A 17,696-nucleotide genomic window follows, 5' to 3' on the forward strand; every position below is an offset into this window, starting at 1 on the left:
TGTGTGTGTGTGTGGAGTGTAAGCTCTCCTGTGGTTGTTGGTTTAGGAGAACCCTCCCTCTGTTAATTGCCTTCAGTCCATTGAAATCTCTTTTCAGAGGGATTGTATTTGTGTATATTTGATATATACATACAAATATTTTTGTAGGGAATGAAAAAGAGCCGAGTAGATGCAAAAAAAATTGGTCCTCTCAAACTGGCTGCCCTAAACGGACTCTCCCTGTCTCGACTGCCTCTGCCTGATGAAGGAAAGGAGGTGCCTGCCAGAGCCACGAATGATGAGAGGGTACGTACCAGACCACGGGTCTGCACGCCTGCCCTGGAACAGCTGATACAGTGCTGCAGAGCTGCCTTCTTGAGATTTTACTGAATTTTCTAACACATTTGATAATTATAAATGAGTGTTAGGAATTTTGTCATCTGGCCTTCAAAACTGGGGCAAATTTATAGCTAATGTCTTAATAGATAGTTTCAGGCTAAATGTTGATTTTTGTCTGTTGGTTTCTGAATACTGTTCTTTACCTTCTGGCCATGAAGTTAGAGGAAATGTGCAAATGCATATGAGTACACATAGGAAGGAAAGCAGATATCGACTGCTTTCATTACATCGAAAACAGTGAACGGTTACTGAATTTTTCAAAACTTCGTGACTGAGATGTATTTGCTATGAGGTTCTATTATATCAAAATTAGACAGGCATGAATTATGCTAAGGAAAAATTAATTTGCTTACAACTGGATCCTGGAGATAGTTTCCAATAATGTTTTCTGTTTTTTATATAATAAAATTGAAGCATTTGTTTGTAGAGGTTGGAATTGATTATCCTACTTTAGGATTTACTGTTCTCCAGGAGAATTTTCCATTCTTAGAGGGTCGCATAATTGACTATAGATTTAGAGAAGATGAATTCAACGAATTGTTTTAGGCCAAGTTTACACAGAACTTTGCATCACGTTTCTCACCAATAAGATTATTTCATTTGTTCTTTTGTTGTTATGACTTGTTAAATTTAACTTTGGTTTCATCTAGAATTTTCAACATTAGATAATACTGGACTTGAAGCAGAAAACGAGATTTCAAGTGTACGGTCAAAACGCAGCTGTGGCATGGGACTGTATTCATATTATTCCTCACTTTCTATTTTTCAGTGTAAAATTCTGGAACAGCGGTTAGAACAAGGAATGGTATTCACAGAATATGAAAGAATTCTTAAAAAACGGCTCGTTGATGGGGAGTGCTCAACAGCACGACTCCCTGAAAATGCAGAAAGAAATCGGTTCCAAGATGTTCTTCCCTATGATGATGCCAGAGTGGAACTGGTCCCAACCAAAGAAAACAATACCGGTTACATCAACGCGTCACATATTAAGGTGAGGGGAATGTTTAGAGTGATACACAGGATGTGAAGTTTCCAGTTAAATTAGGAGAATGCTAAGAATTGTATTCATGTCTATTTTCTAAAAACATCCTAGTTTTGAACCGTTGGGACAAACTGTACTGTAAGTTGGGAAATCCATACACCAAGGCTGGACACACAGTGTTTGCTCCCTCCATGTGTTGGATCCCTCTGCACCCAGCGTTGTTACCAGGACTCCGGGACCACTCATTTGTCTGACTGGAGAACTTTGTGCTTCTAAATCTGAAGACCTCTTTATAGCTCATAAATTCTCTCAAGAGCAGCTGAATTGTTTGTCCTTATCACATACCTACATGCATTTTTATGTAAAAGAAGTGTCTGGTGTTTACCAAAGCTTTTCCTTATGGTGATGCCATCTGTACTCTTTGCATACTCTCTTAGTCATTTTTTTTTTAAGATTGTTAAAAGTTTAAGTACTTCTGTGCCTCCAGCCTTTCTAGCATTCTCCTAGTTTTAAATTTATTAATTAATTAATTTTTATTTTTTAGGCCACGTCGGGTCTTAGTTGCGGCACGAGGGATCTTCGTTGAGGCATACAGGATCTTTTGTTGTGGTGCGCCGGCTCTTCAATGCAGCGCGTGGGCTTCCCTCTAGTTGTGGCGTGTGGGTTTTCTCTTCTCTGGTTGTGGCACGCAAGCTCCAGGGTGTGTGGGCTCTGTAGTCGTGGCACGTGGGCTTAGTTGTCCTGCAGCAGGTGGGATGGATCTTAGTTCCCCGACCAGGGATCAAGCCCACGTCCCCTGCATTGGAAGGCAGATTCTTTACCACTGGACAATGAGGGAAGTCCCTCTTAATCATTTATTTTCTTTTGTAGCCATTAAATATTTTATAAGAAAAATTTTTTAAATTAATTAGTTTATTTTTGGCTGTGTTGGGTCCTCGTTGCTGCGCACAGGCTTTTCTCTAGTTGCGGCGAGCGGGGGCTACTCTTCGTTGTGGTGCGCAGGCTTCTCATTGCGGTGGCTTCTCGTTGCAGAGCAAAGGCTCTAGGCGTGCGGGCTACAGTAGTTGTGGCACATGGGCTTAGTTGCTCCACAGCATATGGGATCTTCCTGGACCAGGGATCAAACCCATGTCCCCTGCATTGGCAGGCGGATTCTTAACCACTGCGCCACCAGGGAGGTCCCCCTTTTAATCATTTTTAAATATCATTTTGTTCTTAAGCAGTGCTGCTTTTTCCCTGGAAACAATATAATGCCGTTTAACTGGGGTAACGTTACACCCATTAAAATGGAAAAAGTGATGATTCACAACGGGAAGGTGAGAAAAGCCAGATGCTCTGTCTTCTCCATGCTGGTTGGAGAGTCAGTTCGTTGTTTTGGGAAGAAGAAATGTCCTTATAGTGAGTGAATGAGTAAGTGTCTATGGGCAGGTGTTATTTTCCTTCTTTCCCACATTTTATTTAGTTTGCAAGTGATGTTTGATGAGAGCCGTTTCACACTTAAGACTTTGTAGAGGCCCAGCAGTCTGCCTGTGAAAGCCAGTACCCTTGATGGTCTTTGGGAATTTGTGCACAAGCTTTTTAAACATGGACATAAGTTATTTAAAAACTGAGCATCTCTTTGGAATAGCTTAGCCAGTCTCCCGTGACTGGGTGGATGAGGGTTGAATAACACTGTGGTTCTGTGGTGGTATTTCAGAATCTTCAGAGACAGCCCGAAGAACAGTGGAAAGAGTCTGACTTCAGAATTCGTGGATCGACCACTTAGCAGTGTGGGACCTCGTTGTACTTATCTCTGAATAAGGAAGTGCTGACCTCCCCCCATTACGCACCCCATCAGATCCTTCCACCCTGGTTTCTTGTTCGCTGTGGTGCCTGGTGCCACCCACCACGGGCCCAGTGGGAGGATGGGGGTGTGACTCAGGCTGCAGCCTTAAATGGGGGCATGATTGGAAGGGTGCGTGGCCCAGGGTTTACACTCAGGGCACTCAGAAAGCGGTTATGGTCGTCACTCAGTGGGGGAGCCGAGATTTAACCCAGATTTCCTGACTACAAATCCTGTAATTATTATATTAGACTGTTTTCAAGGAGGTTAAATCCTAAGTGGAAATTTAGTATGGAGGGTGATCCTGACTCAGAAGTTCAGAGGTGAACTCCTTAGGTAGGAAGACTTTTTTCCCCTAGAAATTTGAAGTTTAACTTAGGTTTTGACTTAATTGCTAGTACTTGATCCAGTGTGTGTAGTACTTCATGAGGGAAAATTGTGTTTGAAATTTGGGATATGATGACGTTGATATTATTTTTATGAGAAGAACCTAACAGCAGCAATAACAATCATTTATTAAGAACCTATCATGTGCAGGGCACCATACATATTGGCTCGCTTAATCCTGACAACATGAGGGTAGGGAATATTTTTATTGTACAGATGAAAATTGAAATTTGGAGAGCTTAAGGAAATTGCCCTAGGTCATATAGATATGTGAATTCATAGCGCATACATTTATAAAGTTATCAGTAATGGAAATGGCACTAATAAGGAAAAAGAATAAGATAAAAGTCTTTATTTTTATTTATTCTGCTGAATATTTCAGTTTGCTTTTTTCATATTACCGTGAACAAATGTATATACATGTATTATACACATACCTATTAATTTTTTTTAAAACCTTTTCTGATTTCAGGTCTCTGTCAGTGGAATTGAATGGGATTATATTGCCACTCAGGGACCATTACAAAATACCTGTCAGGACTTTTGGCAGATGGTCTGGGAACAGGGAATTGCAATTATAGCAATGGTGACAGCAGAAGAGGTAAGTACTCATTTCTCTTAATTGATTTTCTTAGCCTCAGAAAACAGTTTATGTTGATCATGTGTAATCCTGACTTTTACAGAAAAGGGCAGGGTAAGGTTGCAGTTCTGAGTTTCAGACATGCTCTCTGTGAGGGGCATCCTTTGCTGGCTCTTGTATTGTGTTTTAACTGCACTTGTCTCTAACAGGAGGGTGGAAGGGAGAAGAGCTTTAGGTATTGGCCACGCCTTGGTTCCAGGCACAACACTGTCACCTATGGAAGGTTTAAGATCACCACCCGGTTCCGCACAGACTCGGGCTGCTATGCCACCACGGGCTTGAAGATGAAGCACCTTCTCACGGGGCAGGAGAGGACGGTGTGGCATCTCCAGTACACAGACTGGCCTGAGCATGGCTGTCCAGAGGACCTCAAGGGATTTTTATGTAAGTATCTTCATTCCCAGCACGGCCTTTGCCAGAGCTGTTAAATCCACCACAGAGAGGAAGCCTTAAGTTCCTGAAAAATTTCCTTTATGTTGTCCCATGTAAGCTGTGGGCTTGTTTTAAAATAAAAATTTCAAGTGTTTAGGGGAGGCTTAACAGAAGGGGTTTTAAAGCATAATTTGGTAATGAGTAGAATGCCATTACTGACTCCTAGAGAGTTTCTCCTTTTCATTTTGTAGATGAGAAGACGGAAGCCCAGGAGGAGTCAGGGACTTGCCCAAGATCACACTGTCAGTTAATAGTTGGGGTTGGTTAATTGGCATCTGGTGCTGTGTATCAGGAGTTTTCTCAGTCAGTGGAGATGATCTGAAAATTGTCAATTTGATAGGCCTTAATCCCTTTGTGTTTTTCTGTTTCATTGATATTTCACAGCATACCTTGAAGAGATCCAGTCTGTTCGACGCCATACAAATAGTACAAGTGAACCAAAAAACCCCAACCCTCCGTTACTGGTCCACTGCAGTGCTGGCGTGGGACGGACTGGCGTCGTTATTTTGTCAGAGATCATGATTGCCTGTCTGGAACACAACGAGGTGCTTATTTCCTCTGCTGATGAGGGGAGAGGTGGGCTAGGCACAAGGCCGGGGAAGAGAGGGACCTAGTGACCTGACAGCTCTTTCTGAACAAATGTCCTCGGGGATTCTCTATTGAAGATGCTAAGGTAGAAAAGAGACCGTCTGCTTGAAGCCACATTTCTGCTAGGACGCTCCCGCCCCCGCCCAGGGTGTGCACTACCCTTATCACTGCTTCTCTCATTCTAGGTGCTGGACATCCCACGGGTGCTGGACATGCTGAGGCAACAGAGAATGATGATGGTGCAGACCCTCTGCCAGTACACGTTCGTATACCGAGTTCTCATTCAGTTCCTGAAAAGCTCAAGGCTCATATAAGCTCCCACAACTTCCTACCGGGACCCGATCATGTGAAGCGTTTACAGCGGAAAAAAAAGAGTGCTTGCCGAATTCATGCTGTCTCCTCCACTCGATGCACATGGAGCACTACATCAGGACGTAAGTGACGGGATGAATGATGGCACATGGAAGGAAGTATGCAGAGCACGAGGCTGAAGAGGGGGTTTAACCTGGGAAAGATGCCGAAGAGGAAGGACTTGGTTCTGAGGGCGTTGCCCTGCTCCAATCTGTCCTATTTGCAGTACTTGCACACATTTGGAGATTGTATTTTCTAGATAATTCTCTATTTCGCTGAAGCTACGCTGGGCAATTCTGGCAATCACTAAGGCGTATAGGTGTCTATCTTAAACGAGTTTTTGATAATGAAATTTTATTTTATGACTCAAATATTTGGGGTTTTCTTCTTAAGAAACTGAACTTTCCATGGGGATGATCCACAGATGTGAGTAGTTCCTATATAACTTTGTATTTAAAACTATGTTATTATCTTTTGTTATTTTTAAAAAATCTTGGGTAGTTAACAATGTAGTTACCAAACCCCAAACTACAAGAAGAATCTAAAAGTGTTATTTTGAAACAAAGAAAACATTTTTATATTCAGAAAATTTTTTATCCTAAAAATTCTATATATTTGTACCTTCTGTATTTTCCAAACAAGAGTTCAGCTCATTAAGGTACTGAGATGAGTCAGTTAATGTAAGTTAAAGTTGGGAATGAAGGCACATTATTTAAAATGTATGAAAATAATCAGATTCACTATTTTTTTTTCAGTATTATTCATAAACCCAAATGAGTTTGATTTTATTGGTTGAAAATGAAGTGAAAAACAGTTGCATAAGATGGTTTTAAGCACTTTTTTTTGTTGAAAACAATAAATCTGAGTTTTTAATATATGTGTTACTTTATAGGTGAAACAGTAACAACGGACATATTGAAAGTGTTTTGGAAGAGATCAGGAATGTGTATGTAGGGTGACTAGGACAAGAGTAAGTGCAGTGTAAACGCAAGATGGTGAATGCAAGCTGCCTTTGTCTTTACAGAAAATGCAGTGTTATCTATACTCAGACTGAGATGCTGGCATGGGGAGTGGGGGGCTTGGGAAGAGTCTGGGGGCTGACCCCCCAAGGAAGGTATCCCCAGGAAATTCAGGGCCCATCACTGGCAGTGACTCGCTCTGTTTCCTTGAAGTTCTTCCACCTGCACCTCTCTTCTTTTTTTTTAACAAATCAGGTTTATATGATGATTAAAAGAAGCCTTGGGGCTTCCCTGGTGGCGCAGTGGTTGAGAGTCCGCCTGCCGATGCAGGGGACATGGGTTCGTGCCCCTGTCCGGGAAGATCCCACATGCCGCAGAGTGGCTGGGCCCATGAGCCATGGCCGCTGAGCCTGCGCGTCCGGAGCCTGTGCTCTGCAACGGGAGAGGCCACAGCAGTGAGAGGCCCGCGTACCGCAAAAAAAAAAAAAAAAGCCTTGAAGAGGCTTTATTTTCTTTTGGTTGAAAGAAGGGAAGTGTTAGTAATAGTCTTACCTCATCTCCCAAAACCGCAGCCCAGACTTGCGGGGCCCCCGAGATGACTGTGGTGTTCAAGATGTACCGGAACTTTGGCTCCTTAATCCTCTAACTTCACACCTGAGGTCAACTTTAGCTCCGCTCCTGGCAATCCCATGTAGGCTCATCCCAGGGGGCAGGAGCAGGCCAGGCTGGCATGGCCTGGTCACATGGGGGCTGAAGAGGTAAGGATGGACGAACTGGTCCGGTTAGCTGAGCAGCCGTCTCTTCCTTCCTTCTTGAGGCTGCGTCTCCACAACACAGAGCTTCTGAAATGTCAGACCCAGGATTATTTCCCCAAATTACAATATCCTAGGGATAGTTCTGATTCCCGTGTTAACTCCTAAAGCAGTTTAACTCATTGTTGTCACCGCTAAGTGTGTGTCGTTAGCTGTAAGGCAGGATTTCCTTTATACGGTGTGTGTATCTGCCGAACTCTGACCCAGAAACCAACCACCTGAGAGGAAAATTCCGACGGTATTGATGAAAATGAATATTGAAAGTGGGCATGTTTCTCACTTGGGAACAAAGAATTGATTTTAAATCTAAAATTGTTTAAAGAACAATAGACCCAAGTGCAAATATTCAGGAAGAGCTCCCCAGGAGAATGGAATAAGAGTTTTTTTATTGTAATATTTCCCATCTCCACACCATGTAGAGTGTTTCTGATGCTTTTTTTCTTCCATGGTACGTTTTTTTTAAAATGCTTTTCTGTCAAGTTTAAACATTTTGAAGTGTCCCATTGACAAGAACATACTGTAAAACAAAATCTAAAGAGTAATATATGGTATGTTTGTGTTCCTGTTGTAATAATTGGATTATAAGAAAATTACTTATGAGGGCTAAATTACACTGTATAAATGTCACTCTTAAAACTCGCATGTTTGACATAGCTTCTAAGACCCATGTAATTTTTTGTGTCCCTTTTGAATTTTTAAACTTTTAATTAAGTTAGTGAATATGGAAGTATTTCTGAATAAAAATAAATCTACATTACTAGACTTCGAAGTAATGTGATTTTCAAGAGCAAACTGTAGAACACTGAGGTTTCCATAGGCTCACCACGTCTGAGTTGAGGATGTTCTGTCCGCCAAACTTACACAGTGCTTCAGTATTTTAGTGTCTTTTAGTTTGTTGATATTCTTAATTTCATATCAAAATTACCAAAATATACATTTTCACAAACAGTAGGTTATAAACCAGTGTTTTCCACTGATCATTGTTGGCATCTCTGGCATCAGTTTTCCTGATTAGTGGACTCTTGATAAAATACTCTAGTTGGTAGTTTTGAACACAGGAAGTATTCATTTTAGAGTATCATTTGAAATGTTAATTGCAATCATTATTACATATATTCTTCTGGAACATCTACTGTGAAATACTCAGAAAACCCTAGAATTTAGCCTTTAAAACATTTTGGCAGGATTAAAACAGAAGCTGTGCTTCCTTAGAAATTCCCAGAAAGACCAAGGTCTAGGCAGAAACCCAGAGGAGGAGTGTAGGACGGAGTGATGACAGCATGGCATGGCCAACTTTTTTGTGAAGCTTTCGTCATGAGAAGAGACATCATTTCAAATGGGTTGATAAGTTAATGTTCACAATATTAAGAAAATATAAATGTCCATATTATACATAATATGAAACTTTACATGTATTAAAATATAAGGAATTACTGTTTATTGTAAATCATTTAAAAAATCAGACATTTTAAAGGAATTCTTTTAGATGTAAATTTAGGGAATTTGCTTTCCATCAAGATTTCATGTGGAATAAGCCAAACCATCTCTTTCCAGTTTAAAGTTTATTAAAATAATCCAAATTGGAGGGGGCTCTTTTTTTGAACTGAGGGATAGACATTTCAAAAATAGAGGAATAGATACTTGAGGAATTTGCCTGGGAAAACAATTCTCGAAAGAACATGAGTTTTTCAAATTCCTGAGATAAGGGCTCCATTTACCCTAAGTAGCTATAATTACTTATAAAAAATGAGGAAAAATCAGAAAGTCTGGTTGTTTAAGGTTTGCATGTGTTAGGGGTGGGTGGATAGAGGATTTCAGAACACATTTGAAGGGGTCCTTGGGTTGTTAAAGTGGCATAGTTTTCTATATAGTTCAGGTAGTTCCCAAATAAGAATTAATGCTGTAGAAGATCAGATATATGTTAAATTATTGAGAGTATTGTTTACAAGGGGAAATATTGCTATAAGTGGGTATCAGCTTTCTTGGTTTGCCCTCCCAAAGCTTATTTAAACCACAGGGGCTCTGAAAGGTAGACAGTGGTGGTCAACTCCCCGTCATCCGTACTCTAAGAAAAATACACAGCAGCTTTCCTCCCTACTGCACCCTGCTGGTGAGAGCACAGAGCGTTCTCTCTGGGTCTGCCGGGCAGTGGGGACAGGGCCTCAGCAAGCAGCTGGAGTCACATTGATCCAGTGTTCCATGAAAGAATTCCACATAACATTAATGTCCCATCATTTGCCTAGCAACTTGAGTGGCACCTGAAGAGTAAGGAACGGCATGGGATATATGATGAAGATGAGCAGGGACGCTGCCTCTGAGACTGCCTGTGAGGCGGGGCGGGGAGAAGGAGGATGAATTGGCAGTGCCTCCCCCGTACCTTTCCTGTTTCCGTTTACGTGTCTACCTTTGGATTGTCACTGGCCTGAAATGGGAAGTAGAAGATGGGCCTGGATCAAGAAGGAAGTATGAGGTCTGCAGCACCCAGCTGAGGAAGCAGCAGTTCCAAGGCAAATACTCCCACGTAAAGAGTACCTCTAGGTCACATGTATATGATTAGGGCCTGGCTGCACATCATATTTCCAAAAATGTTTAAATTAAAATACTTAGTTTTAGGGCTTCCCTGGTGGCGCAGTGGTTGAGAGTCCGCCTGCCGAGGCAGAGGACACGGGTTCGTGCCCCGGTCTGGGAAGATCCCACGTGCCGCGGAGCGGCTGGGCCCGTGAGCCATGGCCGCAGAGCCTGCGCGTCCAGAGCCTGTGCTCCGCAACGGGAGAGGCCACAGCAATGAGAGGCCCGCGTACCGCAAAAAAAAAAAAAAAAAAAAAAAAATACTTAGTTTTAAAAAACTAGAGTAAATCTGAACTTTGTCCAATATGTTGCTCGGTTAAGAAAGAGGTAGTAACCATATACTTATTTTAAATTATCCTTTAATATTATAAATAAGTATAAATGAGTGATAAGAAAGGAGTAATGGTTTGAACTACCTGTAGAACTAACAGTTTGGCGAACATAGTTACAAATTTTTGAAAATTACTTATTAGGTAGATATTTTGATCATTATTCCTTCCATTAAATATGACTGTGGTGTGTCATATAAAAGGACCATTTAAAATTTCGAGGATGCTTTCTTTGGCTTTGAATCTATAATGTAGTGTACCCATACTGGCTATAGCAGTACATGATTCCAGTGTAATAAATCTGCAATTTTAAACTGAACTGGTAGGGGGGTTTTAAACTGTGTATAAAGACCAGTACTTTATTTTGGTTGTCACGACCGACATTTTAAGTGCGCCTGTGTAGTTTAAATTCACGCTCTAAAAGCTTGGTGAAGAAAAGATGTACAGTATTCACTCTTAGGAACAGGTCTATGCTACCAAAGAAATTCAGAAGGTTGGATTATCTGGGTTTTCCAGAGCATGAACCTGTCGATCCTCATTTTGGGGGGTAGGTTGATGAGACTAGTACAGATTTAATGGTAACTGGCTTTTCCCTTCCACCTGCTCATTTATCAGCTGAGGAAAACTGAACAAGTAAATGGGAAATAGAAGTTCAGTTACTCATTTTTCATAAGAGTGCAAGTATCGCAGGTCAGACTGCTATCATAAATGCTGAGACTGTCCAAACATTTTTTTCCAGAAATTTATTAGAAATCACATGAAAGTAATGGACCATTGAATGAGACAAATCTTTTGTTACTTACTTTATAGTAATATTTATTGAAATGTAATTTAATCTTAGGGTTAAGTGTCCTAAAAGGATCTAATGGTTTTGTAGTTTTACTGGATACCACACTGGTTCAGTCTAACAAATAACCTGATAAAAAGTAAATATTCTCCAGAGGTGACAAACTTATTTCCAGACAGATTTAATAAAAACAAGATTAAAAGTAATACAAAATCTTAAGCCCACAAAACAAAAAGGTGAAATAAAAAAACAGAAGGAAAAAATGCTATAATTTGTGGCAACTTTTAGATTAGTAGTGCTCTAGTGGGTTTTATTTGCATAGTTTGGTTTTGTGACCCAATAGAAGAGTTGAAGTAGTTATTGTACAGGGATGATTCTTAATGTTTTTGAAGATTTTCTGTTAGTATCAGTTTAGACTCTCCATATTAGATTTCTTTTCATTTCTATATTAAAAGTAAGCAGCTTAATTTCTTGTTGTAGAATTGAGCTATTACACAATTATCAGTATTCAATTTCTAAACAAAATGAGGAGAAAGATAAAAATATTTTTAGAAATATTAAGCCTTAAAAAAACTTGGTTGCATAGTAAACCTTACTCAAAAGGTTGGCATTGGGCCATTAGAATATATTTTTGCTTTTTACTGTATTCTCAAGTAATTTTTTAGAGTAAAATATAAAACATTTAGTTTTTATCATGCAAATGTTAAATATTTTCCTATAAAAACACCTTAATGTTTCACTCTATTGTGCTTAAAAGCGGGAGATATTTTGAATTCTAATGATGCTATTTAGTTCAGATGAAGAATTACACTGCAACAGAACATAAATTTGTTATATATTTCTTTGTTAAAAACTGAAGCAATCCAAGCCCTACCCATAGTAAAGCTAGCAAAGCATAGTTTAAAAATGAATATCTAGATAACAAGTCTATTTAAATAAAAATTCCAACAGTAGTTAATATGACTTAATAGTCCTAAGAAACTTAAAAATTTGGAGAAAATTTTTATGAAATACATTTCCTCAGAAAGTTGCCCTATAATTCAAACAATGCACTGGGAATTCTACCTTTTTGAAATGAGGTTGTATACATAGTTGTGTAGTATTTTCTAGTTTAAAAAGCCATTTTATGTGCTACTGTCTGATGATCAATAATGTAAAAATGTATAATCAGAAGAGCTTAAATCTTCTAAACTGTCATTGGTTTGTAAAAGTGTGTACATTTAATGGGCAAAAAAGTTTGAATGAATGTAATATATGTGAAATGAATATATTATAGTCTATTTTTGCCATAAAAATAAATATTGAAGCAAGATATGATTTGTGTGTGAATAGTTCAATTAAAGCTTTTTTTGTTTGTTCTGTTTTATAATTTTAGATCTGATCGCAAAGAGGCATATAATTAGTCCCATTTCCCCAGTGGGTTATTTTAAATTATGTTCCAGACAATAGATGTTTCTTTTAGTAGTTGTCAGTCTGTCATCACACATCTCCACCATCATCAATCACTTATGAGTTAGAATGCATCTTATCAAAACAGCCAACTTCATTAGTCAGGACATTTGTGGAACAATTAATATATTTGAAGAAAAAATATTTATGTACTTCCCAGCAGGTTGGCAGAGCTCCTCACACTATCATCCTTGTAGTGGAACTTACTGTTATTAGTTGAATGTGCACTTCATTTATTAGTGGGGTTGTTTCTGGACCAGCAACATTGGAAACTTGTTAAAATGCAGATTCTTGAAGTACATCCCAGATCTGAAAATTCTGAATCAGAAGCTATGGGCATGGGACGCAGAAATCTGCCTTAACCAAGGTCTCCAGATGATTCTGATGTACATTAAAGTGGGAGAACTACTGCTTTAGTTATTAAAAAGCCGTAGATGTTCAATATAGACCACAACTTGGGATTCATTACATAGCCAGGCTACAATTAATAGGCACTAAGGTTTATTTAGGCAATTTTTATTAGGTTAATGATATTTACAATTGTGGTAGACTGATGGGCCCCCAAAGATGTCCATGTTCTATTCCCCTGAAGTTGTGAATGTTATCTTACATGGCAAAAGGGACTCTGCAGATGTGATTAAATCAAGGTTCTTGAGATGAGGAGATTGTCCTGGATTATCCATGTGGGCCCAAAGTAACCACAGGGTCTTTCTACAGGGGAGGCAGGAGGGTCACATTGAGCAGAGATCTGATGACGGAAGCAGAGGTGAGAGAGATTTAAGGATACTAAACGGCTGGGCTTGATGATGGAGGAAGGGGCCACAAGTGAAGAAATGCAGGCAGCCTCTAAAAACTGGAAAAGGTAAGAAACATTCTCCCCTAGAGCCTCCAAGAAGAATGCAGCCCTGGCAACATCTTGATTTTATGACTTCTGGCTTCCAGAACTGTAAGTTGGTAAACATGGGGTTTTTATTTCAAGCCACTAAGTTTGTGAAACTTGTTAGAGCAGCAATAGAAAACTAATAAAAGAGTATAAACTTCCTTGCAGGAAAAACGAAGTTCAACTCACCTTTTTAAAATATTTTTTTAATTTTAATTTTTTAAATTGAGATATACTTGACTTACAGTATTGTATGTTTCAGGTGTACAACACAGTGATTCACAATTTTTAAAGGTTATACACCATTTGTAGTTATTAGAAAATACTGACTATATTCTCTGTGCTGTACAATATATCCTTATTGCTTATCTATTTAATTTTTTTACTTATTTTTAAAATAAATTATTTATTTATTTGGCTGCATTGGGTCTTCGTTGCTGCACGTGGGCTTTCTCTAGTTGTGGTGAGCAGGAGCTATTCTTCATTGTGGTGCGCGGGCTTCTCACTGTGGTGGCTTCTGTTGTGGAGCGTGGGCTCTAGGCACGCAGGCTTCAGTAGTTGTGGCTCATGGGCTCTAGAGTGCAGGCTCAGTAGTTGTGGTGCACAAGCTTAGTTGCTCCATGATGTGGGATCTTCCCAGACCAGGGCTCGAACCCGTGTCCCCTGCATTGGCAGGCAGATTCTTAACCACTGCACCTCCAGGGAAGTCCCCGCTTATCTATTTTATACCTAGTAGTTTGTACCTCTTAATCCCCTGTACCTCTTTTGCCCCTCCCCTTTCCCTCTCCCCACTGGTAACTACTAGTTTTGTTTTGCTTTGTTTTGTTTTGTTTTGTTTTGTGGTACGTGGGCCTCTCACTGTTGTGGCCTCTCCCGTTGCGGAGCACAGGCTCCGGACGCACAGGCTCAGTGGCCATGGCTCACGGGCCCAGCCGCTCCGCGGCATGTGGGATCTTCCCGGACTGAGGCACGAACCCGTGTCCCCTGCATCTGCAGGTGGACTCTCAACCACTGCACCACCAGGGAAGCGCCAGTACCACTAGTTTGTTCTCTATGTCTGTTTCTGTTTCTTTTTTGTTATATTCACTAGTTTGTTGTATTTTTTGATTCCACATATAATTGATATTATACAGTATTGGTCTTTCTCTGATTTATTTCACTAAGCACAAAACCCTCCAAGTCCATCCATGTTGTTGCAGATGGGAAAATTTCATTCTTTTTTATGGTTGAGTAGTATTCCATTGTGTATATATACCACATCTTCTTTATCCATTCACCTGTCGATGGACACTTAGGTTTCTTCCATAACTTGGCTATTGTAAGTAATACTGCTATGAACATTGGAGTGCCTGTATCTTTGCAAGTCAGCGTTTCATTTTCTTCCAGCATATAGCCAGCATTGGAATTGCTGGGTCATATGGTAGTTCTGTTTTTAATTTTTGAGGACCCTCTATACTGTTTTCCACAGTGGCTGCACCAATTTACATTCCCACCAACAGTGTAGGAGGGTTCCCTTTTCTCCACATTCTCACCAGCATTTCTTATTTGTGGTCTTTTTGATGATAGCCATTCTGACAGATGTGAGGTGGTATCTCATTGTGGTTTTGATTTGCATTTCTCAGATGATAAACGATGTTGAGCATCTTTTCATGTGCCTGTTGGTCATCTGAATGTCTTCCTTGGAGAAATGTCTATTCAGGTCTTCTGCCCATTTTTTAGTCAGGTTGTTTGGTTTTTTGATGTTGAGTTATATGAGCTATTTATATATTTTGGATATTAACCCCTTATCAGTCATGTCATTGGCAAATATTTTCTCCTATTCAGTAGGTTGCCTTTTTGTTTTCTTGGTGGTTTCCTTTGCTGTGCAAAAGCTTTTAAGTTTAATTAGGTGCTATTTGTTTATTTTTGCTTTTGTTTCCTTTGCCTTAGGAGATAGATCCAAAAAATATTACTACGATTTATGCCAAAGAATGTTGTGCCTATGTTCTCTTCTAGGGGTTTTATCATTCAGGGTCTTAAATTTATGTCTTTAATCCATTTTGAGTTTATTTTTGTATATGGTATTAGAAAATGTTCTAATTTCATTCTTTCACATGTAGCTGTCCAGTTTTTCCAGCACCATTTATTGAAGAGACTGTCTTTTTCCAATATATATTGTTGCCATCTTTGTTGTAGATTAATAGACTATAAGTGTGTGGGTTTATTTCTGGGTGCACCATTCTTTTCCATCGATCTATGTATCTGTTTTGTTCCAGTACCATACAGTTTATGTTAAAAAAATTTTTTTGAAGTATAGTTGCTCTACAGTATTACATGAGTTACAGTTGTACTATATAGTGATTAACAATTTTTAAAGGTTATGCTCTGTTTATAGTTATTATAACATATTGGCTGTATTTCCTGTGTTGTACAATATATCCTTGTAGCTTATTTTATACCTAAGTACCATACTGTTTTGATTACTGTAGCTTTGTACTGTAGTCTGAAGTCAGTCCAGCTCTGTTCTTCTTTCTAAGGATTTTTTTGGGTTGTTTATGGTCTTTTGTGTTTCCATACAAATTTTAAAATTATTTGTTCTAGTTCTGTGGAAAATACCATTGGTATTTTGATAGGGATTGCATTAAATCTGTAGATTGCCTTGGGTAGCATGGTCATTTTAATAATATTAATTCTTCCAATCCATGAACATGGTATCTTTCCATCTGTCTTCAATTTCTTTCATCAGTGTCTTATAGTTTTTGGAGTATGGGTCTTTTGCTTCTTTATGTAGGTTTATTCCTAGCTAGGCATTTTATTCTTTTTGATGTGGTTGCAATTGTGATTGTTTCCATAATTTCTCTTTCTAATAGTTCATTGTTAGTGTATAGAAATGCAGCAGTTTTCTGTATATTAGTTTTGTATCCTACCACTTTAGTGAGTTCATAGATGAGCTCTACTAGGTTTTTGGTGGTGTCTTTAGGGTTTTCTATGCATAGTATCATGTCCTTTGCAAACAGTGACAATTTCACTTCTTCCTTTCCAATTTGGATTCCTTTCTTTCTTTTTTTAAAAAATCTGATTTCTGTAGCTAGAACTTCCAATACTATGTTGAATAAAAGTGGCCAAGTGGGCATCCTTGTCTTGTTCCTGGTCTTAGAGGAAATGCTTTCAGCTTTTCACCATTCAGCATGATGCTAGGTGTGGCCTTATCATATATGGTTTTTATTAGGTTGAGGTATGTTGTTCCCTTTATACTCTGTTGAGTATTTTTAAAATCATAAATAGATGTTGAATTTGCCAAAAGCTTTTTCTGCATCTATCAAGATGATCATATGATTTTTTAAAAATAAATTTATTTATTTATTTATTTTTGGCTCGTTGGGTCTTTGTTGCTGCGTGCAGGTTTTCTCTAGTTGTGGTGAGTGGGGGCTACTCTTCGTTGTGGTGTGTGGGCTTCTCATTGCGGTGCTTGTTGCAGAGCATGGGCTCTAGGCACACAGGCTTCAGTAGTTGTGGCACGCAGGCTCTGTAGTTGGGGCTCGTGGGCTCTAGAGCACAGGTTCAGTAGTTGTGGCACCCAGGCTTAGTTGCTCTGTGGCATGTGGGATCTTCCCAGACCAGGGCTTGAATCCATGTCTCCTGCATTGGCAGGAGGATTCTTAACCACTATGCCACCAGGGAAGCCCAATGATTATATGATTTTTATTCTTCAGTATGTTAATGTGGTGTATCCCATTGATAGATTTGTGGATATTGAACCAGCATACATCCCTGAGATAAATTCCACTTGATCATGGTGTATTATCATTTTAACATGATGTTGGGTTTGGTTTGCCAGTATTTTGTTGAGGATTTTTGCATCTATGTTCATCAGTGATATTGGCCTGTAATTTTTTTGTGTGTGTCTGATATCTTTGTCCTTTTTGGTATCAGGGTAATGCTGGCCTCATAGAATGAATTCAGAAGCATTCATTCTTCTGCAATTTTGGGGGAATAGTTTGAGAAAGATAGGTATTAGCTTTTCTCTAAGTGTTTGGTAGAATTCACTTGTGAAGCCATCTGGTCCTGGACTTTGGTTTGTTGAGAGTTATTTTCATTACTGATTCAATTTCATTACTGGTAATTGGTCTGTTCAAATTTTCTATTTGTTCCTGGTTCAGTCTTGGGAGGTTGTATATTTCTAGGAATTTGTTCATTTCTTCTAGGTTGTCCATTTTATTGGCATATAGTTGTTTGTAGTAACCTCTTATGATCTTTGTATTTCTCTGGTGTCAGTTGTAACTTCTTTTTCATTTCTAATTTTATTGATTGGGCTCTCTCTTTTTTTTTTCTTGAGCTTTGTTAAAGGTTTAT

General features: G+C 39.2%; 1 protein-coding gene across 2 annotated transcripts in view; it reads left to right on the forward strand.

The window, feature by feature from the left end:
- The window catches only part of PTPN21 (protein tyrosine phosphatase non-receptor type 21), a 67,120-nt gene extending 60,337 nt beyond the window's left edge, over window positions 1-6,783 (forward strand). Inside the window, exons 14-19 of one of the 2 annotated variants that reach the window (XM_060095747.1) lie at window positions 148-285; window positions 1,148-1,369; window positions 4,042-4,170; window positions 4,359-4,593; window positions 5,026-5,186; window positions 5,415-6,783. In XM_060095747.1, coding sequence (XP_059951730.1) covers window positions 148-285; window positions 1,148-1,369; window positions 4,042-4,170; window positions 4,359-4,593; window positions 5,026-5,186; window positions 5,415-5,543 — 1,014 coding nt within the window. In that variant the 3' untranslated portion in view covers window positions 5,544-6,783. Of the gene's footprint in view, window positions 1-147; window positions 286-1,147; window positions 1,370-3,056; window positions 3,899-4,041; window positions 4,171-4,358; window positions 4,594-5,025; window positions 5,187-5,414 lie in introns of those variants that run through there. The other variant, XM_060095748.1, reaches the window with a different exon arrangement.
- The last annotated feature ends 10,913 nt before the right edge of the window (window positions 6,784-17,696 follow it).

This window comes from Mesoplodon densirostris, chromosome 4 (assembly GCF_025265405.1).
Source record: "Mesoplodon densirostris isolate mMesDen1 chromosome 4, mMesDen1 primary haplotype, whole genome shotgun sequence".
Classification (NCBI taxonomy): domain Eukaryota; kingdom Metazoa; phylum Chordata; class Mammalia; order Artiodactyla; family Ziphiidae; genus Mesoplodon; species Mesoplodon densirostris.